Source organism: Gallinula chloropus (assembly GCF_964237585.1).
Source record: "Gallinula chloropus genome assembly, chromosome: 4".
Lineage (NCBI taxonomy): Eukaryota > Metazoa > Chordata > Aves > Gruiformes > Rallidae > Gallinula > Gallinula chloropus.
The window spans coordinates 34461059-34488939 of NC_140088.1; the positions used below are offsets into that span (position 1 = coordinate 34461059).

Sequence of the window (27881 nt, forward strand, 5' to 3'; positions counted from 1 at the left end):
TTTCAGGAAGGAGCAGAGATAACAAAGGGAGGCATCATGAAGCAAGTGCCAGTTTGAGAATTTCCATTTCCTGGGATAACAACTGGTTTTGGGGGCGAGGTGGCAATACCTGACCTGATACAGGCACATGGGGAGAGCAAGCGGTTGTGTTTTGATGCTGTGAGAGTGGTGGCTTTCAGGACATTCCCCGGGGTGGTGTGGAGGCTCCTTTAGACTGAGAGGGTGGACAGCGGGGCAAAGAAGCACTACAGAGCCTCAAAGGGCATGAGCATTGTCCACCGTGATTGTCCTGTCAGTGACTGAGCCTCCTCTCTTGTAGTTCTGCAGCTAAGTCATGAACCAATACTCCATGCACCGTGACATAGCAGCTAGCAGCACGGTCAGAGTAGAGTTCTGCTTGTGCATTGTGCCAGCCTCAGTGCTCCTGGGTGGGCCCAGTTACTGGAATCACATGAGGTACGTTATTTTCCTAGTAACCAGCAAGACCTCAGGACCCACAAGTAGCCGTGACTTTATTGTCTGGGTTTGGCAACGGTCTGATCTAGAAGAGAAGTTGCTGCACCCTTAGTTGTTGGGTACGTTCAGATCCCACCAGTCCAAACACCAGCTGAGGGAGTGTTACAGACAATCCAACAAAGCCAAGACAAACTCTCTTAAAACGTTTTGAGTATGTAAGTACTTAAAATTCAGAGCCGAAGCTCTTCACCAAGTTTAAGATGTGAAAGGTGTGTTTTGAAGGGCGTGTCTGGCCTGCAAGGAGAGCAGTGCTGCAGTGTGTCGGTTAACTGAAGGTACAGTCAAGGCTCGTGCTGTGGCTGAGTTTTTGCCTTGTCTCCAGCAAGGACCTCGTGGGCCTGAGGAAGTGACGTGTCAACGCTTGAAGTGGCTCTTACGTAACAAAAACCTTTTGAAAATAGCAGCCTGTGCCTTAGAAGATGAAAAGACAGGATGACAGCAGACTCTGTCCAGCTTTCTCTACCCAGAGTGTAATGATGTTAATTAAACACGGAGAGGTTGGGCTTGAGGCTTCTCCTCTCTGCTGGCTAGAACATCTCCCTGTCAGGGGAGTGATGGTGATGTGGCCGAGGATGGAAACTGGCTAACCTCGGATTTCTAGCAGAGTGTGATTGCTGCTCATGTGCTGCTGGTTGGGGAAATTCCCTTCCCCTGTTTCTCTTCTGTCTGACACAAAGAAGGAGCTGGGATGGCTTCAGGAGAGGCTGGATGGGACATTGAAAGTAGAAAGCACACATGGATATGGAGATGAGGGTCAAGCTGGGGCCATTGTGGCAGAGGGGGAACAAACAGTGAGAAGGGTGGAAAGCAGCATGCTATGCAGGTGTCAGCTGCACCAGGTGGTTCAGCCAGGGGGCAAGAGGCAGGAGAAGCCCTCAGCCCAGGGCTGTTGTTTTGGGAGTCTGGTGGTCAGCTGGACAATTTGAAAGACGCAGAAACCAGATGTCTTGTGAGCAGACACTGGCCAGGGCAGAAGCGCAGTCACTGTTTTGCAGGAGACGTATGTGCCATGGGCTCTGACGTGTGCAAGGGGGTAGGTGTGACCACTAGTAGTGCAGCAAAAAAGGCCAAAAGGGGGCTCCAGCCAGAACCCACGAGCAGGGAGGAAGGGTCTGATGCCCAGACTGCCCAGTGCAAAGTGAGACATGCTGGTGGTGATCTGGCTGTGGGAAGAGGTGGCAGCCTTACCCTTCAGCCCCAGGTGGGAGGCCAAAGCACAGCCATGCAGTGGAGGGCTCATGCTTTGGTAGCTGGGGTTTATGCTTTGGGGTGAATCTGTGTCAAAGCTTCCCCAGGCCCCACATGGATGCTGGTGAGTCTCGGGTCCATTCAGTCCGCACCCAAACGGCAAAGGGGACACCTAGGGACACCCCCTTTGGGAGGGTACCCCAGCAATACGTGTGTGTGTGTGTGAAGACCCTGTGGGTATATGCTTGTTTCTGCACTGGCCCAGGAGTTACATCTCTTTTGAGTTTGTCTGGCAGGAGATCAAGGCTCCTGAGTGATAGCAGGGCTGTGTGCCTTGGAGTGCTCTGCTTGCTCTTCTCTGGAGGAGCAGCTGATGTCCTGGGTCTTGGCCAAGAACTGATAACGGTGCCTGAAAGACGGTCTGTTCTGTGGTTTGAGAAACACTGCTGGGACCTGCTCTATCTTTAAAGCTTGAACTGCTAAAACCGTGTCACCCACCCCATCCAGGACCATCACGCGCCATAGCTGGGAGCATGGAAACTTCTCCAGTTCAGGTACAGAAGTGGACAAAAAAAATCCTGGTGGTGCCCACTCGCGTACAGCACATCCTGCACCCTGTTAGGAGAACACCTGCAAACCAGGAAAGAGGGAGCCCTGCAGCTCCAGCCCTCGGGGAAATGGGGCAGCAGGTACCATTCCCCGAGCCCCCCCGGGCTGAGAGGGGAGCTGCCTGTTCTGGGGAGGGAGCTGCACCCTCTCGATGCGTTTTGACATACACACCCCCCCTCCTGCCCGTCCAGCGCCTGCAGAAGCCGCTTTTCCCCCGGGCGAGTAGTAGGGATGGGGTTGGCGCTGGGGCTGGCAGACCTGTTGCCGGCTGCGAGCTGCGGCCGGGCTTTCGCGGAGGCTCCTGCTGCCTCCCAGGCACGTCCCCAATGGGGAGGAGACCCCCGGACGTGGCCGTGGCAGCCCAAGAGCCTCCGCAGCGGGGGCTTTGGGGCTGCCGCCGACACCTGCGGCACATCTGCAGGGGCCGCGCTGCCTCCAGCTGCGGGCACAGCTCGGGGGCCATCCAGCTGCGGGCACATCTGCCCCGCCGGGGTGCGGCTGGGGACGGGGTGCGGGGTGTTCGCTTCCAGCTGCGGCCGCATCTGTCCCGCTGCCGGGGGCCGCGGGAAGGAGCCCCCCGGGCTGCCCCACCCCCAGCGGCAGGTATGTCCCTCCCCGCCGGCACCGCCAGCATCCCCCTCCCTCTCTCCATCCCTCCTTCCCTGCCTGCCTCCTTCCCTGCCTCCCTCCCTCCTGCCCGCCCTCCGCCTGCATGGAGAGAGCCACAGAATGGCGGAGCGAGAGAAAGGAGCCGCATCCCCGCCCGCCTCCTCCCCCTTCCTGGGGCTGCACCTCGCCTCGCCCCCGAATTTCAGGTACCGGCCGATCCCCCCCTGCTCCGGGACCCCTGTGGGGCTGCCCCCGCCATGGGCAGCGCTCTCCCATCTGCTGCAGCCCCCCCGCCGCGCCGGGCCCCCGCCTTTTCCAGCGCTTCTGCATCCTCTCCGTGCATCCCTTTGCCCCCTAACCCCCTCCAGGCGCCGCTGAGCCCCCACCCCACACATAACTCTAGCCCCACATCTCTGCTTCAGCTTACACACCCCATACGTGGCTTTAGCCTCTACCCCCACCATGCCCATATAGCATTTCAGATCCCACCAGGCCCCTGCTTGCCCCCCACCCCCTCCCCGGCCTCCTTACCTGTCTTATCTCTACTTCAAACACCTCTTCTTCGTAAAAAAAAAAGCTTTATCTCTTTCTCCACACCCAGGAAAGCCTTTTTCTAGCCCTTTCCTAGAAACCTCAGGTGCTCATGCTTCCTTCCCACCCCTGTGAAACAGGAACCCCAAGTGAGCCTGCCAGAGAGTGCCAGGATTGATCCTCTTGGCAATACCGAGCACTCGCATCGATTTGGGTTGCAGGGGGCCGTCTCTCCTCTGAAACCCAGCGAGGCTGCTCCTGGGGACTTCCCATGGCACAGGCCAGGAGGTGCTGACCTGTGGGTGCTGCGGAGCCTCCGTTGCCTCCCGAGGACAGCCTCCTGAGGGATGCGTGGGGTGGGTGAGGGAGCTCTGCTTCTACCCATGGGTGCGGTGCCCGGCATTGCTTGCTTGCTGTCTGGGGGAGGTTTGATGCTTCTGGCGGCCGTGCCTTCGTCAGCCATTGCTCTCCGCCTGCCTCCAGTACCCGGGGTGCCGTGGGGGATTGAGCTGAGAAGGTGAGATTGGTACTGGATGCTTTCTGCTGTGAGATTTTGGGAAGGAAGAGGAGGGGCTGGTCCACACTTGGGGCCATGGCTGAGCTTGTGCCTCCGGCAGGCCGCAACCCCGAGGCTTGGGGGCAGTGGGTCCCTGCAAGGGAGCCGGCAGGTGCAGTTGAGCTATGGTGATGTTCAGGCAATTTACCCCTGAAGGGCTCCTCTGCTCCTGGTGCCCTTTTTCCTGAGAGGCTCCGTGGCTCCGTCAGCCACCTCCTATTGCAGTGCTGCCTGTGGGAGCTGCTGGGAGCTGCTGCAACATGGCTGGGTAAAGCCTGCAAACCAAGCGATTCAGTGCTGCCTCTGGAAATGTCCACCGTGGAGAAGGGCCTTGGCTAGGGAGTGAGAAGCTGGAGGCAGCTCCAGGCCTGTGCGAGGGTCAGGCTCGCTGCCTGCCACTGTCCTGGATGCAGCATCTGTTCCCTGGGCACCCTCCTGCTTGCAGGCAAGCAGCAATGCCCAGGGAGGGGGAGCGAGGCGCTGCTTCTTGTTGTGCCTCAGACCTTTGGAAAGGGAGCCCAGCGTGCTGGCAGCGTGCCCTGGGGAAGAACGGATCTCCAGGGAGGAGACTGTGCAGAAAGCTGGGGAAATCAAGGTGGGAGGGGGGGGTGTAAAGCAGGTGCCAAGCTCGGGGGTGTGAGCCTTGAAGTGGAAGGAGGTGTCAGTGATGCCCCTGAGCCTGGGGCAGGGCCTGGCAGGCCAGATGCAACATTGTGGTGGGGAGTGGTGTGTGAGGAGGGATCTCTGCCTGTGAAATGAGCCGCGTGCAAGGAGGAATCTCTGCCTGTGAAACATACGTGAGCTGGCTTATGTGGGCCTTGCATCCCTGCTGTGGGGGATCAGCAAGTGGCCATCCCCCTGTGCCCGAGCTGGAGCCAGCAACACTAAGTGTGGCTCAGGATGAGGGCTCAGCCTGAGGCTGGTGGCGAGGTCCTAGGGGAGCCCTGTCCTTGGCCCCAGGGCGAAGTGTTTCAGCCTTTCTGCCCTCTGGAATGTTCATCTGCTCTTCCAGCTCCCTGAGTGGTGACACACTGGTACAATCATTAGGTGATCTGTTGGCTCTAATCAAGAGAGGACCTGGTCCTGGCCAGTGAGCAGTCTGAAGCTCTGTTGAGTTGTCAGGGCCTGGAACAGGCCGCCCAGGGAGGGGGCTGAGTCACCGCCCCTGGATGTGTTTAAAAGACAGGTAGGTGAGGTGCTCAGGGATATGGTTTAGCGTAGGACAGGAACAGTTGGACTTGATGATCTTAAAGGTCTTTTCCAACCTTGTGATTCTCTGAAGAGGCCAGGGATGGTGGTCTCATTGCAGGTGATGGCCGGGTGTTGTCTGAGAAGAGGCGGGAGGAGAAGGATGGTGAAGTGAGCCCTCCTTTAAGCATGAGGACCTCCAGGGTGGCTGTTCACCATAACAAGAACAGCAGCATTTTAGGAGACAGCAATAAAAAAGCTCTTCTCACCCAGCTTCCTTGTGGTCCCTAAGTCCCCCAAGGCCTCATCGTGGGGGCTGCACCCTGTTGGGGCTCCTTAGGGTCCTCCTTCGGGACACTGTGTTGCAGCTCCCCGCCATGCTGAGAAAGCTTTGCCAATGCTTCAGGCCAAGCTTTCCCGTGGGGGGCTCTGGGGCTAGGGCTTCCTCTGACCAGTATAAGAAGAACTGGCATGACTGGGGTGCAGCTGGGTACGGGGCCCTGCAGCGCTTGCCATGCTGCCTGCCCCGAGGGGTGCAGCACTGATGTAGCTGGGACCTGGGGCTGTGTGGGTGGTGTTAGTGACCCATCTTCTCTATCTCCTGCTTACCCTGGTAAAAGCAAAGAGCATCTACCTATAGCTGCTGGGGCAGGAAGGTTTCCAGCCTAAAAACCCTTCAGGAGTTGTTTGCATGGGTCAGGAGGGAGTAGAAACTGTCCCATGCCTGGAAGCAGTGTTAGAAGCATGAGCAAGCTGCTGCTGGTAAAGGGTAGGTAACACTGCCTGCGTCATGAGTTTATCAGTTCTCATGCATTCAGCAGGGCTGCCAGCTTCTGGGTGCCTCTCAGTATGTCTTTCAGGGGAGCACCCATAACCTCTGCCAACACAAGGCTCCCCCACCCTCACAGCCGGGGGGCAACCTCCTGTGGACCTGCGATGCCATGGTGCCCACCTGCAGCTGCACCTGTGCCTCCACTGCTGCTGCTGGCAAGGGAAGCTGGCCAAAATACTTGCATGGGTCTCGCTGGGACCTGGTACTGCCTCTGGTGGGACTGAGGGGAGTCAGAGGGGTTCCATTTTTCTGGCATTTTTAGCCTGTTTGAGACAAAGCAGGAGAGAAAGGCAGGGGTGTTTGCAGTGCAGGGAGCGGGGGCGGGGGGACATAATGGAGAGCCCTCCTCTTATCTCCTAGGAAGTCCTGGAGCATTCATGTGAGAGGAGAGGAGAGAAGGGCTGGAGTAATCACGGAGGCAGAGATTTCTTTATTCATTGCATTAAGCAAGGAGGTTTTGAGCTGAGGTGCCTCCAGGCAGAGATGATAGGGAAGATGGAGCCCTGGATACTGTTATCCAGGATCTGAGGGACAATGAACACGGTATCATGAGTGACATTTGCTGGTGGAGCGAGAGCCAGCAACAGGTTAGCTAGCTCAGCGGAGTGCTCCAGGCCACCCTGTGAGCAGGACTCCTGCCAACGTCACCCACCTTCATTTAGGCAGGGGTCCCAAGTGGCTGGTGGTGCCTGTTTGGCTGGTGGGATATGTCCACATCCCTCATGGTCCCTGGGCTGGGCTGGGGCAAGGAAAGCTCCTGGGGGGGGTGCCAGCATGGGGCAGGAGGGCAGTGCTGCGAGGGGCTGCAGTGGAGCATGGTACAGCTGGTGGGGAGGGTGAGGCACCCGTCCCCGTCTCAAAATTGGGGTGTGCACCGCTTTCCCAGAGCTCTTTGGTCCCCATCACAGTACGGCGAAGGGTGAGCAGCTCCGCAGAGGCTCAGGGTCTCCAACATGCTGGGGGGCAGCAAGTGGGTCCGAGAGACATGAGGGTGATGGAGAATAACCTAAGGCTACCATGCCAGCAGTTTGTCAGCACCACCTGGCAGCCCCGTCCCCCCAACCCAGGAAAGGACCCTGTCCCTTCAGCAGCAGCACAGGGGTGGGAGCTGGCAGAGCAGCGCACCAGGCATTTCTCTGGCCTTTAGCAGGGGTTAGAGTTTGGGGAAGCTCGGCGATGGCCTTCCCTGAGGTGGGAACAGGGCTGGGGGTTAGGTGGGGGCAGATGGGGAAGGGGCAGCACTCCCAGCACTGCTCTATGCCGACTGGGCTTGCCCCTTGGCAAAGGCGCTCCTCTTGCTTCCCTCTGCTTGGGGAACGCAGCCGGCTGCCATGCCGGCCCTGTCGCGATGCCGGGGCCCTGTCGCGATGCCGGCCCTGCTGGGCTGGAAACACTCCGGGCCCTCGCAGTCCTGCTCAACCTGGCAAGAAGCCAGACAAACGCTCCTGTCTCAGGCAGGATGGGATCCCATCACTGTGGCGGGGCAGAGAGGGGCAGAGCCCCTCGTCCCCTCGCTTGGTCAGCAATGCTGCAAGGGCAAGAGGAGGAGGCCAGGTGGCACGGGCATCCACGCCGGGGTAACCGGATCCCCTGTGCCCGCTGCGGGTGCTGGGGAGTGGGTGCTGGAGCAGGCCCAGGAGCCGGGCTGGCTGGCTGGCAGGCAGAGGCAGTCAGCATCCCCGGCAGAGTGCAGGGACTTGGCACGGGCTCAGCTGGGGAGGTTATTTTTTATTTTTTATTTTTTTCTCCCCTCCAGGACAGCTGATTCCATCTATTTTTAATGAGCTTCCCCAGGTTGCGCAGTGAGGAGACAGAGCAGCGCCGGCAGCCACAGACTGCGCCGGGGGCAGGCAGAAGGGGCAGCAGGCGCCCAGAGCTTGGCTGTCATCTCCCTCGCTCCTCCTTGCTCCGGGGCTTGGGGGTCTTTCTTGGGGTGGGAGTGTGTCCCCCAGGGAAAAGGGGGTCCTCCTCAATGCAGCTGCCCTTGAAAATGGAGTCGAGCACCGAGGAGGAGAGCTGGCTGGAAGATCAGTGGGAGAAATGGTAGGGGACCGTCTGGGCCTGGGGGAGGGGTGGGCTGTCCTTGTAAGTGTGCGGGGAGGGTGGTGCGAGGGGCAGCCTCTCAGCCCTGGGCACATAGCCCTTTTCTGCAAGGGGTGGCCACAGGACAGGAGCAAACTTGGCACCTACTCGAGCTCAAAGTTTTCGGGGCTGCACAGGGAACTGCGTCACAGCTGGGTGCCGGAGTGACGAAGGTGGCCGGCCACACGCTGCTGCCCACCAGCATCTGCAGGCAGGGCTGTTCCTGGGCACCGGTGCATCATCTCCCATCCCCAAGAGCACAGGTAGGGCTGCCTGTCACCATCCTGGAGTGGGGGGCTCACCACCACCCACCCCAGACCCCTGCCAGAGCTGTGCCTCTCACTGGGACCCCATGGCGCCTGCTGTGCTCCTGCGCCATGGTGGGTGGAGGCCCTAGTGATGGTGTCCCACTCTGGTGACCTGTGTAACCGGAGAAGGAATCGATCTGTGCTTTGTGCTTCCTGCTCTGCATTCCCTCCCTCCTGCGGGCAGCAGCAGGGGATGGGCAAGGGGGAGGAATGGGGGGGTCTGAACCTGTGCTGAAGACTGTGTCTGTGCCCCACCCCCCCATTATGCATCTTGTGGGGGATGCCTTCACCCCAGGGATCCACTGCTGGTGGGGGTCCTTGGGCAGGTGGAGGGGAGACGCATCTTCCCCCACAAGCTTCTCCAGCTCCTTCCCCCTCGCTTGGGGCGCCTGGAGAAGGGAGGTGCTTCCCCTCCATGGCTCCAGATTGGTGTCACTGTAGGGGGGGAGCCCCACAGTGTGTGTGAGCAATGCCGAAAGTGAGGGTGGGAGCTCTGCAGGTCACAAAACACTCTTCTCCTTCCTTCCCCGGCCGTGAGGGCCAAGCCAGAGAGGTGTTCTGGGCTTGGCAGAGTGCTTCCACCCAAACATCTCCCAGCCCAGGGAGCTGGGAGCAAGAGGAAATGGCAGCACGCAACACGGCGTCCACAGCCGCTCCAGGCGAAGCTCGGGGAGCTGAGCTGGTTGGCAGAGAGGCCTTTCCAGCTGGGCTCTTTTCTTTACCCCCGCGGTAATGAATAAGCACGCGGAGCACTGCGGTGCCACCACCCAGAAACGTTTTAATGCAGAGAAGTCAGGGCTGCCTCGCTGTGCCCCCAGGGACGTCAGCAGGCGCGCGGGGAGCCCGCTGGCCGGCACGCTTCCAGCTGCTAAAAGGGCATCTCTGCTAACGTTCTGAAGGGGTGCGAGGAGCCCATGGGGCTGGCAGCCCAAAGGGGCCCCCAAGGCCATGCGGGCAGGCTCGATGGCACCCATGGCCATGGGGATGCCTGCAGTCAGTGTGTTAGGGGCAGAGGGAGATCGCTGCCCTCTCTTACTGCAGGCACCTGGGCTGGGGCATCCCCCCCCCATCGTGTCTTGGGTCATGCCATGGCTGGTGGGTTTGTGGTGCTTGCAAGGTCTGTGGGTCTCGATGTGGTCGCCTGCTCCAGTGGGTCCGTCCTCTAGCTGAGCCTTGCCAGGACCCCAAGCTCTTTCTCTCCCTGCAACCCAGTGCCCCACTGGGCACAACCCCAGAGCCTTCCTGGGATGGCGGGAGCTGAACCCTCCCGGGAACACCTGGCTGTGGTGTCTGTCCCATCCTCTACCAACCTGCATCCTTGCTGGCTTCAGTCAGGCAGGAGCTGGTTTGGGAGGTGCTCCTCCTGCCTCCCCACAGCCACAGACCATACCAAGCCCAACCATTCAGCAGGGACAGACACATCTCCTCTGGAAGGAGCCTCCTTCCCAGTCTTTCTTCCCAGTAAAGACTGTGACAGTCTCTCCTGGGGCAATCAGTGCTGCTCCCTCTCTACATGCAGCACACTGCCCCACACCCTCCTGCAGTGGGTGACCACCCCATCTCTGCTTCCTCCAGGCTCACCCACGACATCAGCCTTGAGGAGTTTGAGGATGAAGACCTCTCCGAGATCACTGATGAGTGTGGAATCAGCCTGCACTGCAAGGAGAGCTTGGCCGCCCGGGTAAGTGTGATGGGGATGGGGACAGGGGTGGGGATGGGCAGAGGTCCCACGCAGGGCCACCAGCCAGTGATGCTTCTTCAGGGTGCTCATTGTCATGAACCCTGTCCCCTCCACTCAGCAGTGTCCTCTCCTCACTGCAGCAGACCACAGACCCTTTCTGAGCCAGTCCAACCCAGGGGACACACAAAGCATCTCAGAGCTGGTGCCTTTTGTCCCTCACTGTTCTGGAGCAGTTTCAGTTCATTCCTCACAGATGGGCCTAAGGGTTTGGATGCAATTGAGAGCATGCCCCCCCCCCATTTGACCAGGATGGCCAGCAAGCTTCTGAAACAAGGACATGTGCGAGGTGGCACTGAGGGTCCTGCACAGGCTGTGCCTCCTGCTCCTACGTGCTGAGCTGGCATGGTGAGAGGCCTCCTCTGCTTACCCAGGGTGTTAATTCTGGCTGCCTTCAGCAGGAGCCACCCTTGGGTACTTCAGAAGCAGGAGACCTGGCATGCCAGTGAAACAGGGAGAAAAGGAGCGGCTCTAACCCCAGCAGGCAGCAGGGGAAATGAAAATGGGAGCTGGGAAGCCTGTGTAGATGCTACAGGCAGGTCACCAATCTGCCCTACGTACCATGGGGCATGCTGTGGAGACCCTGGCAAGGTTCACACCATCTATTTGAACTGCCTCAACAGGCCACGGGAGCAGAAACATGGAGATAAACAGAACTGCATTGGATCTGGGGACATGCAGGGAGTCTGAATTTTGCCTAAAGGGATGCAAGTACTGGGGGAGCAACCAAATGGTTTGGGAATAATTTCATCCCCCAGGAGAAATATTTCCTCTGTAAAAAACCCAGCAAGGAGGGGAAAGGCAGAGGAATTTGTCACAGATTAGGATTAAAAAGCCAGTGTGTGGTGTCAGGAATCCTTTGCTGCAGACAGAAGGGTACAGGCAGACCTCATGCTGGGAGGTGAAGGTGTCCTTCCATGCTCCCTGGTCTCATTGAGGACCTTCACAGCAGAAAGTTCTCTTCTCTCAGAGATGGGGCTGCCACTCCACATCTCTAATCCAGCCTCAGCCTCCTCCCACTCCGGGGATGTTATAGCTGGAGAAGAACAGAGAAGAGCCAGAGCTCACAGGCGGTGTGTGCCAGAGGAAGGAGGGATAACACTGGTGGAAAAACCCAGTGAGAAACCTGGCGCTGGGGCGTCTGCAAGGGCAGGACCTTAGCTGAGGTTTGGCAGGGAGCGAATAAAGAAGGAGTAAGGAAAACCAGACCGCTTCTCCCACTAAAAACAGTTCACCCAGGAGTTTCGGCATCCCTGTGCTGAGGGCACAGAGACCTGACCCTGGGCAGAGGGTTTGCTCGGGCTCCAGCAGCGAGCCTCCTGCCTTCCCCGGGGGTGGATGGCTCAGGGCTGGTTTGTGCAAAGGCCTGGGTGCACTGGGAGTCTGCTGGGGTGGGAGGGGGATGCGAGGCTGCCCCCGGGGATGCAGTGAGCTATTCCGGAACGCGGCGAAGGAAGAGGCCTACCACACAGAAAACAACCACCTACTAAAAATATGTCCCAATGGTGTATATGGGACACGGAGGATCGCCCGAGGAGCAGAAGCGACAGCAGCAAGAGGGGCTTTTCAATCCAAAAAGTCAAAGGCAAGAGCCAGGGAGCTTTGCAACCCGATTGCTGTCCGGAGTGAGCTCAGAGTGATCACTGCTGCCTGGTGGAAGCAGCCAGGTCCAGAGGGAGCGGTGTGGGGGCAAGTAGTGACCTTGGTGAGGCAAGGGGTCTGGCCGGAGCTGCTCAGCAGCAAAACCCTGTGGCAGGACTGTGCAGCCAGTGCAGAGGTCAATGTCCAAACAGGGGAGGGGTTTGGGTTGGGTTTTTTTTTTTGGTCCTGGAAAAACAAAGATGACTTCATTATAGGCTATTTTAGCAGCTTTCCAGAAATAGTGTCTCAGACACATAGAAACTGCACGGAGGCGTAGACTGATGTTAGTGCAAGAGCCACCAACAAGAACTGCGCCTCATGGATGGGAGGCCATGTAGTAAAAGTGAGGAATAAATCCCAAGCATGGCTGAAAAAAAGCCCCTTAATTTCAACAAGAAGTCCCAGGGGAGTGAAAACTGGGGGCAGATCAAGGGGTGGGCTGAGGGGAGGACTCACAGCATCACAGAATTGTAGGGGTTGGAAGGGACCTCCAGAGACCATCAAGTCCAACCCCCCTGCCAAAGCAGGTTCCCTAGGACAGGTCGCACAGGGAGGCGTCCAGATGGGTCTTGAATATCTCCAGAGAAGGAGACTTCACAACCCACCCCCCCCGGGCAGCCTGTGCCAGGGCTCTGTCACCCTCACTGTGAAAGAGTTCTGCCGCATATTGGTGTGGGACTTCCTGTGCTCCAGCTTGAGGCCATTGCCCCTTGTCCTGTCCCCACAGAGCACTGAGAAGAGGCTGGTCATCTCCCCCCATGTCCCACACTTCAGATATGTATGAACATGGATCAGATCCTCTCTCAGTCTTCTTTTCTCAAGGAGGACTCAGCAGAGGAGCAGAGCTGCTGTTAGGGCTGCCGAGTGGTAGGGGCAGGAGTCTGGCTGGGGAGAAGCAGGGGCTGCTAGGGCAAGGGACACCATCGCCACCCCTGCCTCACAAATGGCAGTGGCTGGGTGCATTGAAGGGAATGATTGCAACACAAGCATCAGGCCTTTGCTTCAGGCTTGGCTTCATTTCGGTGACTTGGAAATCTGGGGTGATGATCCCTGTTTCAGTAAGATGGATCCCAGCAGACAGCCAGGCTGTGGGGTCATGAAGACTTGGGGCCCCGTCTGTGTTCTGGGAGCTGCAGAAAATGGTTAATACAGGAATGAAAAAAAGGGGGAAAGGAAAGGGGAGGAAAGGAAAGAGAAAATAAGAAATACTCTTCTTGGGAACACCTCAGAGCACAAGAACAAGTGCCTGAAGGTAAAGAGCTGATTTAGGGCTGTGCTGAGCCTTTGTGGTCTGCATGAAAAGGCCTCAACCAGCCATAAAGATCCAGCCCCCTCCCTCCCCCCAAAAAAAACAACCTACTGCATAATAAGAGTGCTGGGAAAGGTGGGCTTCCTGTCGCTGACCCAGTGTGCCACTGGCAGCAGCCATCCCCAGAAAGGGCAGTGGGACTCGCTGCAAAGCTGGAAGCAGCAGCAAGGTCCATCTGCCGATCCGGGGACTGTCAGGGAGCCAGCTGCATGGGCTGGGAGAGAAGGATCCATGGCAAGGTGGCTGCTTACACTGGGCAGCTTTTCCAAGGCTGTCCCATGAAGCTGTCTCTGTGATCCATTGCCAGGTGCAGCTGGGGGCAGTGAGGTTTCTCCCAGAGCTTTGAAGCTCCTGCTCTTTGAAGTCACAGCTGGGTGGTAGGGAGAGGGGACGCAGTTGTCCCTGCTCCTCAGCAAGTCTCCCTTGCTTCCCCATCCTCATAAAATGTTTTTCCCACTTCTCCTATGACAGGGAAGGCTGCAGGGGTAGGGGAGCAGGGAAAAGCCTTTCTCCTGCTTGACCATAGAGTTTAGGGACCAGGCACCCTGCTCCCCTTGCAAGAGCCTTTCATTCCTAGGGAAGCAAGCAACACCCATCCCTTCCTGAGGCTTGCAGCAGCCCACATGCAGGTGTTTCCCCCGATTAGACCAGCGCTGCCAGGGCTCACGTTGCTCTGGTCCCCCCAGGACCCATGGACTACAGCATCAGGACCATCAGAGACCAGTTGCTGGGCACTAGTACTTCTTGCCACAGGGATCTTGACAGGCTGGAAAGGTGGGCTCGGGTGAACCTAATGAGGTTCTACACTGCAAAGTGTAAAGTCTTGCCCTTGGAGTGGAGGAATCCCAGACATACATACAGTCTGGGAGAAGAGCTCCTTGAGAGTAGCCCTGCTGAGAGGGACCTGGGGGTTCTGGTGAGAAACTTAACATGAGCCAGCAGTGTGCTCTTGCAGCTCGCAAGGCCAATGGTGTCCTGGGCTCCATCAGAAAGCGGTGGTCAGCAGGGACAGAGGACATCTAAACCTTCCCTCCTCCAACTTCAATCCATTCCCCCTTGTCCTGCCATTGTCTGTCCTTTTAAAAAGCCGCTTCCCCTCCTGTTTCTCTGTTCCCTTCAGGTACTGGAAGGCTGTGATGAGATCCCCCCAGCAGCCTTCTCTTCTCCAGGTTGAACACGCCCAGCTCCCCCAGCCTCTCTTCGTAGGGGAGGTGCTCCAGCCCTCTAATCATCTTTGTGGTCTCCTCTGAACCCTCTCCAACAGTTCCACATCTTTCTTGTATTGGGGGCCCCAGATCTGGACACAGTACTCCAGATGGGGCCTCACGAGGGCAGAGTAGAGAGGGACAATCACCTCCCTGTCCCTGCTGGCCACCCCTCTTCTGATGGAGCCCAGGATACCATTGGCCTTGTGAGCTGCAAGAGCACACTGCTGGCTCATGTTAAGTTTCTCATCTACCATGACACCCAGCTCCTTCTCATCAGGGTTACTCTCAAGGAGCTCTTCTCCCAGTCTGTATCTATGTCTGGGATTCTTCTGGCCCAAGTGCAAGACCTTATACTTCGCAGTGTTGAATCTCCTTAGGTTCACCCAGTCCCACCTTTCCAGCCTGTCAAGATCCCTCTGGATGGTTTCCTTTCCTTCTATTGTGTCAACCACACCACTCAGCCCCATCTCTAGGGGTGTTCAAGGCCAGGTTGGATGGGGCCCTGGGCAACCTTGTCTAGATCATGCCTGGAGGCTGATGGCCCTGCCTGTGGCAGGTGGTTGGAACTCTGTGATCCTTGGGGTCCCTTCCAACCCAGACCATTCTATGATTCTGTGATGGCACCGTGCGGGTGGGATGTGGCCACAGCAGGAGTGCACCAGCATTGTGGCCATCTCAGAGCTGTAATGGAGGTAACAGAGCTGTAATGGAGGTGTGAGCCTGCCCATGGCTGCACTGGGGTCCAGACGTGCATCTTTTGTACATCCCAGGCCCTAGGCTTTCCCACTGGCTGAAGGGACTTTGAGAAGTCACTTCACTGGCATGTTGTCGTGGTTTTACCCCGGCTGAGAGCCGAGATCCACGCAGCTGCCTGCTCCTTAAAGGAAAAGAGCAGGGGAAGGGGTGGGGGGTGGGGGCTGGGGGGGGTGAGAGGCAAGAGAAGGGAAAAGGAAGGGGCAAATAACCCCAAAACCAAGAAACTAAGAGGCCTGTGGGTTGGGATAAGGATAGTTTACTAAGATAACAGAAAGATGAAATATAACAATGCTAACAGGACTTTAGAGCAAAAATATTTGAAACTGTTGCTACACAATGCAGTTTCTCACTGAACCCACAACTCAGGCCGTGCCACCCAGAGCCATCCCAGAACCCGACCGTCCCCCAAGAACCGTGCGTCCCGGAGCCGCCCCTGCTCCTCCTCCCATCAGCCCCCCGTTGAACTGGGCAGGACGTAATTGGCGTGGAATACTCTCTTTGGCCAGTTGGGTCACCTGTCCTGGCTTCGCCCCTCCTTTCTCATGAAGAGCTGAGAAAGTCCTTGACTGTCTGACAGCAATTAAAAACATCAGGGTGTTATCAGCACTACTCCCATTTTAACTCCCAAACACAGCATTCCATCCGCTGCTACAAATGAAGTTAACTCCATCCTGACCAAAACCAGGACACATGTCTGTACCGAGTCGTGGAGCATTCGGAGGTCGGTCTTAGGTTACATGACTTAAGAGGGTTCCTAGAGGCACTGCTGTTCCTAGAGGGCTGCCGTGGCAGCCTGTTCTGGTGGGACAGTAAGTGTCCTTGCAGTTAGAAAGGCTCCCCAACATCCAGTCCTTGCCCTCGCTTTGCAGGTCGCTGCAGGTCTCACTCAGATGGTAAGGTCATCTACTGCTGTGTGGTTTCAAAATCACTTTGTTGTGCTACAGGCCATAATATCTACAGGTGGTGGTGGTAGCTCCCTTCTAGCTATTGAACCTGGAATGGTGTGTCTCTCCTAGGGTTTGCTGGTCTTCAGAACAGGTACTGCTGTGCTTTCCTGCATTCCTTTGGGACTTCCACTGCTCTGTGAGTTTTCTGAGCAATTGCTACAGATAACAGGATTACTGAGGCAACATCCTTAGCAGTTTAGATGGGACATCAGCAACTGACTCTAGCTGGGTATGAGCTATGGAGCCAGATTTTCCTCCCAGTTCTTTTCCTTTGCTTCTCTTTCCTTGCCAAGACCCATGTGATCTTTTTTAACACCTGGATTTCAAAATCCACACCGAGCCACCGGTGTGACCTGCCACAGAAACACGGAATTTGTTCTGTGTTAAAATATTAATAACAAGGGAATTGAATGGTTAAAGCCTTGAGAGGATGGGTTCTGGGGACAGTGCTCCTCCAGGTACTCACCTGGTGCCGGCCAGGACTGCAGCAGGGACACTGGGGTGAAATGGCCCTGTGAGAGGGGTCGTACGATGCCCACAGCCTGCAGAGCCCTGCCTGTGCTGCCTTTGGTCTGCCAGTTCAGGAGCTGGTGGCAGCAGGGGGCTCTTGGAGGGGCTGCCAGAGCTGCTGGGGTTGTTATTTCTCCCATGGCTCAAGGGGTGTCCTCCATGCAGCCAGAGACACGGACAGCATCAGCTGAAAAGAATGCCCTTCTCCACTTTAGCCTGCTGATGAGCTTTCCAGCCACCACAAACAGCTGATAACACGGGGAATTTAACTTGCTAATGCTGACTTTCAGCCTTTATTGCTGGCTGCAGCAACCTGTGCGTGGTTACTGCGAGGAAGGTGGCTTGGGAAGGAGACCACTGACCTTTAAACACCTGGAGCCATGGGCGAACGTCAGAGCCTCTTTGCCTGGGAACCAATGCAGCCATGAGGGCATCTGCTCCTCACAGCCCTCACAAGGCCACCTTACTCCAAGGGTGCACGGGGAAAGAGCAGGGCTGGTCCCAGCCAGAGCACAGCCATCGCCAGTGGGTGACTGGAAAGCTAATGCAGGGCTGATGACCCATCCAGCGTCCCTTCTTCTTGCAGCTCAGAAGGCCGATGGTATCAGGCTCCATCAGAAGAGGGGTGGCCAGCAGGGACAGGGAGGTGATTGTCCCTCTCTACTCTGCCCTCGTGAGGCCCCATCTGGAGTACTGTGTCCAGATCTGGGGCCCCCAATACAAGAAAGATGTGGAACTGTTGGAGAAGGTTCAGAGGAGGCCAAGAAGATGAATAGAGGGCTGGAGCACCTGCCCTATGTAGAGAGGCTGGGGGAGCTGGGCTTGTTCAGCCTAGAGAAGACAAGGCTCTTCTTGGGGAGACCTCATTGCAGCCTGCCAGTCCTTGAAGGGAGCAGAGAAACAGGAGGGGAAGCAGCTTTTTAAAAGACTAGAGCAGACAAGGGGGAATGGATTGAAGTTGGAGGAGAGAAGGTTTGGATTAGGTATTAGGGAGAAGTTCTTTACAGAGAGAGTGGTGAGGTGCTGGAATGGGCTGCCCAGAGAGGTGGTGGATGGCCCATCCCTGAGGGTGTTCAAGGCCAGGCTGGATGGGGCCCTGGGCAACCTTGTGTAGATCCAGGCCTGGAGGTTGGTGGCCCTACCTGTGGCAGGAGGGTTGGAACTCTGTGATCCTTGGGGTCCCTTCCAGCCCAGACCATTCTATGGTTCTGTGATTCTGCACAGCTTCACTGCCCCATATGTGCAAACACAGGGTGTGGGAGAAGAGGCTTTTTCAATATGAAGAGGCCAAGAGGGGTGTGACTGCTGTCCCCAGGTGCCTAATGGGCATTACAGGGAAGAAGGAGCCTGGCTTTGCTCAGAGGTGTGTGGTGAAAATGTCCATCCCATGGAGAGAGAAACCCAGGGAAAGAGAAAAAGTGGTAGTGGCGCAGCACTGGCACCTGTGCCTGATGTGATGGTGGGTTCTCTGTCTGTGAAGGTATTCAGATGTGATGGGCAAAGCGACCTGCTCCGGGCAGGGCTTGGACCAAAGCTCCAGCCAAGATGATCGCATGCTTGTGTGAGTCCCAGCTGTCAGGACAGGAACCAAGAAAGGGCATGGTCTGCCTTGGGAGGAGGAATCCAGCCTAGGCTGGAAGGGACCTTGAAGGATCACCTGGCCCAACCTTTTTTGGGGGGAAAAGAAGCTTGGGAGGTATTACCGAGCACCTTGCCCAGATGCACCTCAAAGCCCACAGTGATGGGGACTCTGCCACATCCCGGGGGGGGGGGGAGGCTGTTTCAGAGAATGGTTGTTCTCACCCTAAAAACATGTCCTTTTTACACCGAGCCCTGGGTGTGCACACGTGCCCTTTGGGGTGAATGCTCACACGCGCCTCCAGGCACCTGCCGCGGGGGTGATGATGGGGTGGCCCATCACCCCGGGGGCAGTGAGCAAGGGAGGCCGCTACCCCGCGCCTGCTTTTGGGGGGAGGCGAGGGGTGGGGGGGGTGCCCCGGGAATAGCATCCCTGCCCCTTTAAAAGGAAGAAGCCGCCGGGTGCTGATGCGGCTGCACTGGCGCCGGTCCCCCTCCCCTTCCCAGCCCCTGCTGGAGGCGCGGTGGCTGCTGGCCCTCCCTCCCTCCCTCCCTCCCTCGCTCCCTCCCGGTGGCCTGATCGCGGCCGCTAATCCCGGCAGGGCCATGTGAGCCGGCAGGGCGGCGGGGCCCGGGCGGCGGGCGGCGGGGAGGCCAGCCGGCTGCAGGCCGAGATGCTCCAGCTCGACCTCATCGACGCGGCGGGGGATGCGCCGGCCGAGGAGCAGACGGCGCCCGAGCCGCTGCAGAAAGAACCCCCGGCCGGGACCACGGATGTCTACAGGCCCAAGAGACCCACAACTCTCAACCTCTTCCCGCAGGTGCCTCGCAGCCAGGTGAGGCCGGGGGGGGGTGTGGGGGGTGTGTGAAGATGAGGCGGGGAGGCGCGGCCAGGGGGATCCGGAGAGGAGGAGGAGGGATGCTACCGCCGCCGGGGGCTTTTGTCTCGAAGGGATGAGGGGAGAGATGGATGGCGGGGCTCAGCTGGAGGGATGGCGGGGAGAGGCTCCGCTGCCCATCCGCGCAATGCCCGGCTGCCCCGCCCCGCCCCCCTCGGGGGTCCCTGCCCATCGCCGTCCGCATCCCCAAACCGATCGCAGCACAGAGCCGGAGGGAGCGATCTGCGAGCCCGGGAAGCACCGGACAGTGTACGGGGACGTGCTCTTCCCCTACCGAGCCGCCCCCTCGCACCGCTGAGCCCCTTTCGGGCCGTGCCCCCCCCCCCCCCACCCTCCCCCATCCCACCGCACGGGGCACCATGCACGGCGGGGTGGAGGGGGGATGGAGGGGGCATAGGGACCCGTTGGGTCCTCCTTCCATCCCGGCTGCCGAGGGGCAGAGGGAACGGGCCAGGATGGGGGGGAGCCGTGGCCCCGGCAGAGCTTGTGGGGCAGGGCAAGGTGGGAGTGGTGAGGGGATCCCGTGGGGATGGAGAGCAAAGGAGGCATGGTGTAAGGAACGCACGACTGAGCCATCGCAGGACAGGGAAGCATGGGGCTGGTGAACCCCTGGGGTGGGGGGTACCACTGTCCCACAGCTGGCTGAGCTCCAGCCCCAGGGCAGTGGCAGTGCCAGCCCCAGGGTGAGATGGGGATACCGGGTACCCCGAGCCCAATAGTGGGGACTGGGTAGCATCCACTCCTGAGCAGCAGCACCCAGCGAAAGAAGCATTAATGTCAGTGCCCCGTGCCAAATTTGAGAGACAGAATGGTAACGCCCAAAATGGTGGCTGGGAGGACGAGACGAGGGGGTTCTGTTGTCTCGCTCGCGCTCAGGTTTTGCACAAGGTTTGGAATGGTTTTCCCTCCAAGACAGCCCATCCCACACAGCCTTGGGGATGCAGTCATCCCTGGGGCGGGTGGCATTTTGGTGACCTGTACACTGACCCTCTGAGAGGTGGCTGGGATCCCTTTGCCCCATCTCTCCTGCAAACTTTGTGGACCCACACAAGGTGCGTGATGCGCAGGGCTATTTCTGCCACCCTCCTGCGTTCAGCCGTGCCTCCTGCCAAGTAGGAGGATTTTCGTGGCAGTGACGTTCAGCTGAGGAGCATGAAGGGAGAGGCAGGTGTCCCTGTGGGTGACAGATGGGGAGCAGTCAGAGCTGGGTGTCACCAGCCCAGCTCCTGCAGCTGATGCCAGCTCTCTGCCTGAGGCCACGGGTGGGAGGAGGAGGAGGAGGAGAAGGAAGGCACAGAGCCAGGATGGGCACCCTCGGGGCAGCTGGCACTGGGGACAAAGGCAGCACGGCTGGGGAAGGGGGAGGGGGGGAGGCCCTCCCTGAGCATAATGGACAAGGCGACAGCAGCAGCAGCCTTGTCCCACCCTGCACGGGGACCCTGAGGAGCAAGTGGCTCGTGGCAGTCACAACCAGCTGGGGGTTGGGGCACAGCAGGACCCTTTCTTGGGAAGCCGGTCCCAACCAGTGCCCAGGGGTGGCAGGAGGCCTGTGGAGAGGGATTTTGGTGTTGGGGGGGTGTTTGCATAGGTGGTGGACTAGGAAGAGGTAGCTGATGGTTTATGGGGCCATAGGCATGGCCGGAGCTGAGGACATGGATAACAGGAGGTGCAGGCTTGGTGGCAGCCGGCAGTGGGATCCCAGAGCCAGCAGGGATGGAGGCACAGGGCTGGGGCATGGCTGGCCAGGGAGGGCAGTGCTGGCAGTGGCATCTAGTAAGAAGCAGAAGTGTCAGAGGCAAGCTGGCTGTAAAGTGCTTGTGGTGTCTGTTCTGGATGCCTACCTCAGGCCAAAGGTAGGCAGATACCCCTGCCTATGTGTGGTGCCCCAAGAAGACGACAGGGTGCAGAGCAGCCCTTGGGGATCGGCCCGAGATCTGCCTGCACCTGTGCCAGAGCCTCCAGTACCCTCCTGGCCCACCCAGCTCCCACCACCTTCAGGTGGTCAGAAGATGGACTGTGGCTGCATGTTCTTTCTTGAATGCCCAGACAGGGCAGTGGGCCACCCTCTCCTGCCTCCAGCCTCATCATGCTGGGCAGGGTGTGCTGTCCCACCCTCTCCTCCAGCTTCTTGCTGGGTCAGGAGCTGGCTTGATAATGGGCTGCTGAGCTCTCTGTGAGAGTCATCCCATGTAGGTGGCCTGGGATGAGAGGAACATCCTCAGCTTCCCAGTAGCAGAAGAAACAGCTGCTGGGACTGACTAGATTCATCCTTTAAGACCTTGTGAGTGCTTCTCCACCCTGGCTGGGCGTTACAGGCCCCAGAGTGCCCCAGCTCTGAGGAATAGGTGGGCTTGGTGGTTCTGCCTGCGGCATTGCTGCCTCCTGTCCTGGCCCAGGCAGCCAGGCTGGCTCATGTGCTGGCCCCGTGGCACTTTGCACGCAGAGGCTGTCACTGCGGCAGCTCGCCTGGCCCATGTCCCGGCCCATCGTGTCCCTGGGAAAGGCCAGTGGGGAACGCATTGTTATTCGCCTTGGCGCAGGGGGGGCTCACGGGGCCAGCGCCGGGAGGGGGGTCTGTGTCCCCCTCCTTGCGCGGAGGCAGGAGTCTGGCAGCCGTGGTTCAGCGGTGTGTGACTGGGCAGAGGTTCAGGGCAAAGGTCTGCTTTGTGCTGGGAGGGAGGCAAAGTCGGGGGCAGCTCTGGCACTGGCAGTAATGGCTGCAGGCTGGCGATAGCCGTGAGAACACCCAGGGTGTCCCAGCGGGGCTCAGCACTTGAGTGAAAACTAACGGTGTGGAAAATGCCGCCGCTGCTGCTGCTGCTGGGGGAGAAACATCTTTGAGAGATGGGCAGGGAGGACTCATCTCCTGCCCACAGGAGGGCCTTTGCCAGCGGGGCACTTGTGGCCTTCGGGCCTGGTCCCAGACATGGGGCTGCTGTGGTTCCCTGTCCCCGGTCTCGTGGTGAGGCTGAGCACACGGTGTTCCCCTGCGTGCACAAGGTGTGCACATGCATGGCCGGCCACCCAGGGCGAGGCAGGCAGGACATGGCATCCATGGAAACTCACCCAGGTATCACAGGCAGCCCGGTCCTGCCTCACCTCTCCAGCTGGTCAGGGTTGGTCTGCCTGTACACTACATCGTTAAACATGGGTACGTGTGTAGAGGTGTGCATGTGTGGACCCCTGTATACACCCAGTGGGGGTGATTCCAATAGCAGGTGCCAGTCTGCCTGGTAGCTGAGTCCCAGCTGGGCAGGAGCACAGCCCCTGGCCCTTGGGGCTTCCCCATTTGATGACACTGGGTGGTTTGAAGGTAGGTGAGGCCTGAAGGGTGGGATGCCCACACAGTCCAGGCAGGCTCAGGTCTTTGGTTTTTGGCTTGGGACCAACCAGCTGTAGGCTCCTATATCTGAGTCTCCCTGGAGTGGGTGAGTACATCCAACCAGGTGAGACTGTCCACCTGCCTCCCAGCCAGCTCCTCTTCTGCCCCGCTTTGGTCACCACACCATCTCTCGCAGCAGTGACGTGGTGAGATGTGGGGCTGGCTGGGGGTTCTCTCCCAGTACCGTGTGCCTGGGCGAGGAGGGAACTGACTGGGGTGCTCTTGCTCTGGACCCGGGGAGGGATGGGTGCTGCCACTGCCACGCCATGCACTGTTTACTGTTTGGGCTACAAGGGAGCTTTGTTCTTCTCCCCAGGACACTCTGAATAACAACTCTCTGGGGAAAAAGCACAGTTGGCAGGAGCGGGTGTCCCGGTCATCGTCCCCTCTGAAAACGGGTGAGTTCTCAGGCTGTTGGGCAAGGGCAGCTCCTTGCACCCTTCTGTGGCTCTCAGGAGCTTCGGGAAAGTGGTGCTGGAGCAGGAGGTTGGGGAAGACATCCCATGTGGATGCAGGGTGCACATCCATCTTGAACCTGGGAGGCATCCCTGGCAGAGAGCATCACGCTCTGCAGGGCTGTCAGTGCTGTTCTCCTCCCCCCACAGGTGAGCAGACCCCTCCCCATGACCACGTTTGCCTGAGTGATGAGGTCAATCACCAAAACAGCACAACCTCCACCAAAGACCGGGGCACATCCACGGAGAGCCCGTGCCGGCGCACAGCAGCCACCCAGATGGCACCCGCCTGTGTCGCCTCGTCCCGGCCACCCGAGAAGCACCAGGCCACCAGCCGTCCCCCACCTCACGGTGCCAGCGTAGTGGTGGTGACAACGAGGGGTCCTGAGGCCCACCGGGACCGCATCCGCTACCAGACGGATGTGAGGCTGGAGGCCACAGAGGAGATCTACCTGACACCTGTGCAGAAGAACTCAGACCCCCTGGAGACTGACAAGCCCTTCTTGTCTCAGTCCAGTGAGAACCGCATGTCCATCAGCTCCGACATCGACACCTCTGGCTATTCGGCCCTGGCAGGGAAAACCAACCCCTCCATCAGTGAGGAGGATGAGGTGCTGGACTACATGTCCTCCCCTGACAAGACAAACCTACCCAGGGCCTCCTGTGGTGTTGGGAGTGGTGGCTCGCGGCCGGGGCACAACCTTCAGAGAGCCTCGGTCAGTTCGGACACCAGTGCCCTCTCCTACGACTCGGTCAAGTACACGCTGGTGGTGGATGAGAACGTGCAGCTGGAGCTGGTCAGCCTCAAGCAGTGCTACTCGGGCTACAGCGATGAGAGCGACTCGGCCACCGTCTATGACAACTGTGTCTCCTCGCCCTACGAGTCAGCCATCGGCGAGGAGTATGAGGAGGACGCGCTGAAGCGTGACTCAGTTTGCCTGTCTGAGGACTCCACCCCCGAGGCAGACATCCACTTCTCCAAGAAGTTCCTCAATGTCTTCATGAGTGGCCGGGCACGCTCCTCCAGTGAGTGCTGGGCACTGGGCTGGGGGCGAGGGGGGAAGGGGTAGGCTGGTGGCTGGCTGCGTGGGCAGCCCTGCCTGACCCTGGTACGAGGCCAGGGAAACACTTGGGGTCCTGCAGCGAGGTGGAGAACCACCAGCATGCACCAGCTCCATCCCTACATGCTGCAGCCTGTGGCTTCATCCCTGGTGGACAGGGAGGGGTGGGAGGCTTGGAAAAGCCTTGTGACCTACGGGTTGGGGGGGGACTGGAGGTGTTTCAGGTGGCTTTTTTTGGCTAGCCCGAGGTGTGGCTGTGCTGAGGGGATGGTTGGGTGGTCCCACAGGGGAAAGACATCCTTCCTGGAGCATCCCACTCTTCCCTGAGCCCAGAGGAGCACCAATGCTGAGCTTCCTGGGGAATAGCCAGTGACACAGGTTGTCCAGCTGTGCAGGGAGGTTGTGGTTCCAGTGAAGACCATGGGGCACCAGTGCAGCAGCTGTAGCCTTGCCTTTCTCTTGTGTGGCACCGCGCAGCTTCATCTCAGTCAGCTGCTCCCCAAGACCATCAGCAGCCGTGTTTGGCTTGATGTCCACCCTATGGTTGTGGTGCTGACCCCTCAACGCTGAGGTGTCCCCTCTGCCTTCATCCCCAGGTGCAGAATCCTTCGGGTTGTTCTCCTGCATGATCAACGGGGAGGAACAGGAGCAGACCCACCGTGCTGTCTTTAGGTGAGCTTGCAGGCATGAGCGGTGTCACCAGCCTCTCATGGGGCAAAGCTGGTGCTGCCCTCCCACCACAGTGGGGCCAGCCCAAACCCCGGTGTCCCTTACTTTTGGGAAGCACCAGGGACCAAACCACTGCCCATACATAGCTCATGTCCTCCCAGGAGCGACACCTGCCCAGGTTGCTGCAGAGGCAAGACCTCCAAGGGCAGCTCTGGGGAGCAGCATGATTGGTGCATAGGGACACCTTTGCCTTAGGTACCAGAATGCTGCCACCTTTTGAGCCAAAACATGCAGATGCTTTACTCAGGGCCTTGGGTCCCCGTGGCTAATCAAACCCGAGTGCCTGCGGCGGGTTTTGTGTTGTCCCCCTGCCCCAGCAGCGTGCCAGTGAGATGGTCACTGGTGCTGCTGGCCGGCCAGGTGCTAGTGCCTCCCTGCCCAGGTTTGTGCCTCGCCATGCGGATGAGCTGGAGCTGGAAGTGGATGATCCTTTGCTGGTGGAGGTGCAGGCAGAAGATTACTGGTACGAGGCCTACAACATGCGGACAGGTGACCGGGGCATTTTCCCTGCCTACTATGCTATTGAAGTCACCAAGGACCCCGACCACTTAACAGGTACCAAGCCTCTGTGTGCAGCCTGCTGATGTCCCCTGTCTTGTGTCCACCTCCTCTCTCCTGAGAAGGGCCTGGTGCTGAGCGGGGGGATGGAAGAACAACCTAGGTGGGCACCCAGCAACGGGCAGCTTCTGGTGCGATGCCAGGCCCTGGGCCCCAGTGCTGCAGGAAGCCTTCCCTGAGAAAGGAAATAGGCAGGGAATATGGAGCAGGGAGGTGGATTTCAGCAGACATTCCTAGTCACTGGAGATGGATCCCAACCACGTGCTCTCTCTTTCAGCTCTGGCCAAGAGCAGCGACTGGGTGGACCAGTTTCGTGTGAAGTTCCTTGGCTCGGTGCAGGTTCCCTATCACAAGGGCAACGACGTGCTGTGCGCGGCCATGCAGAAGGTAGTGTCCCACCCCATCCCTTGGAGCAGGAGCGCCTGCTTCTCCTGGCAGCAGGGCAGAGCCTTGGTGGGGAAGGGAGAAGGTGAGCCACCATTACTGCTCATGGGTGCCAGGGTTTTGTCTCTCTGTCTTCCTCCCCCTCAGATCGCCACCACACGCCGCCTCACTGTGCACTTTAACCCACCCTCCAGCTGCGTCCTGGAGATCAGCGTGCGTGGGGTCAAGATTGCTGTGAAAGCTGATGACTCCAAGGAGCACAGCAAGGTAGTGAGTGCCCTGCTCCCTGCTCGTTTTGTCCCTTCCCTGGCTGGTGGCTAGCGCTCTCTGTGCTATGGGTCATGTAGGCATATGAAAATGGAGGTTCTCCACCTACCTAAGGGTGTGAGAAACACCATCTGTAGGGTTGTAGGCCCACTGTCGGGGCCCACTGTGCCTCACAGGATCCCAGCTTCGGGCTGTACCCCTGGCTGATGCCCTGGCAGCTGCTAAACCCGTAGCTGTGCTGGGATGCTGCGAGCTGAGCTGCACCGGTAATCCGTCAGCTGCTCCTAAACCTTCCTGCTACTATTTTGAGTGGTGTCCTCCAGCTCTGCCCTGTAATCTCGTTAGCTGGCTAGGGCAGGCTGCTGATTAGCACTCTGCCTAAGTAGCCTAGCGAAGCGTGGTGAGATGCTGGGCAGAGGCAGGCGAGGGCTTTGCAGCAAGCTGTTGGGGAAAGCTCCTACAGCTGGGGATAGCTCTGAGTGCCGTGGCTGAGAACTGGGCTGGAGTTTCTACAGGCCTTGCCTGTATCTGGAGGATGCCATCAACATAGCTGCTCTTTAAAATCCCATAGGTAAGGTGTTTCTGGCTGGGACCCTTGGAGCACCCAGGCCTGAAGGATTTCTTTAGTTCTCAGTTACCTGTTGTATCTGCTGGTGTTTCTGAGGGCGTTTTTAGGGAGGGAGAGGGCTGTGTGCGCAGGGTGTGGGGCAGCACTGGCTCCATCCAGCCCGAGTGCAGGAGCTGCTGGAGTTAGAGGCCAGGCTGGGAGCCCGCTGGCTGCCCTGAAGGGCACCTGTGGGGCAGGGTGGGGCTTGGGGCCATCCTTAAGGTGCTGCTGGGTCACAACCCAGGATCAGGCTCTGATCCATTTCACTGCTAAGCCCAAGTACCTATTTCCAGAGCCCAGCTGCTCCACAACATGGTGGGGAGGAAAGCTCTGATGGTTCACCCCCTGCCCTCTCTCTTTTCCCCCCAGGTTAACAAGTGTAGCCATTTTTTCCAGCTGAAGAACATTTCCTTTTGTGGGTACCATCCAAAGAACAACAAGTGAGTAGTAAGGGGGTATGGGGCAGCTCGCAAGACCAGCAGCTCAGCTGCCTTCCTGCTCCCTGGGGGCAGCATGACGGGCTGGGAGGAAGGGAAGGGGAGGCTTCCCAGTGCCTCAGTCCTGAGGGCTCTCCTTCGTCTGTGAGCCCAGCGCTGCAGCGTTGGGATGGGAATTACATCGCAGCTCTGGGCATGGTGGTAGCCACTAGGGTTTGGGGAGGGGTGCAGGTCCCAAAGCCCCGCGCTTAAGGGCGAGTACACCTCAGGGATGCTGGGGTACCTGTGCCGTGTCTGCTGGCTCAGTCACTCACACCCACTCTCTCTGCCCTCAGATATTTCGGGTTCATCACCAAGCACCCTGCTGATCACAGATTCGCCTGTCACGTCTTCGTCTCAGAGGAGTCCACGAAGCCGCTGGCGGAGTCTGTGGGGTGAGTCCCAGCTGGGCAGGGGGGGCGGTGCTTGCTCCTGAAGGGCGGGAGGAAGGAGGCAGCCCGGCCGCATCCTTCCACCTCCCTGTACTTGTGGGGCTTGAACCTGGCCCCGGGCTGGCACCTCTTCCCTTAAATGAGGGGCCCGGGGCCAGAGCCAGGGCTGACAGGGCTACAGGCAGCATATTCCTGACAGTGCTGGAATGAGGCCCAGTGCAAGGCTTTGCGGGCAGGTGGCTGGAAGTCACATGCTGCCCAGGGGATCGGAGCAAGGATGGAGACCCCGTGGTTCTGATGGCAGCTCTGGGTGCTAACACCAGAGGGGACAGGAGCTGGGGAGCGGGGGGGCTGGAGAGTCAGATGGGGTGAGAAGGGGAGCGGGGCTCTGTAAATGCCTGGCTCAGCCTTGCCCGGTGCTGTGTTGCAGGAGGGCTTTTCAGCAATTCTACAAGGAGTATGTGGAGTACACGTGCCCCACGGAGGACATCTACTTGGAGTAGGGGCTGGCACGGGCACCTCCTGCACAGCAGGGCTGAAGTTTCGCCCCCCTTCCCCGTGTCGT

General features: G+C 58.8%; 1 protein-coding gene across 1 annotated transcript; it reads left to right on the top strand.

The window, feature by feature from the left end:
* Positions 1–3042: 3042 nt before the first annotated feature.
* On the top strand, positions 3043–27867 carry MAPK8IP1 (mitogen-activated protein kinase 8 interacting protein 1; the record flags this gene model as incomplete). The annotated part of the gene is made up of 12 exons (XM_084263099.1): positions 3043–3128; positions 9995–10106; positions 18727–18942; positions 22704–22785; positions 22993–23868; positions 24500–24575; positions 25015–25187; positions 25468–25577; positions 25722–25841; positions 26818–26888; positions 27221–27319; positions 27747–27867. 12 exons carry the CDS (start codon positions 3043–3045, stop codon positions 27817–27819), a joined length of 2094 nt encoding a protein of 697 aa, XP_084119225.1. The 3' UTR covers positions 27820–27867.
* Positions 27868–27881: the final 14 nt, after the last annotated feature.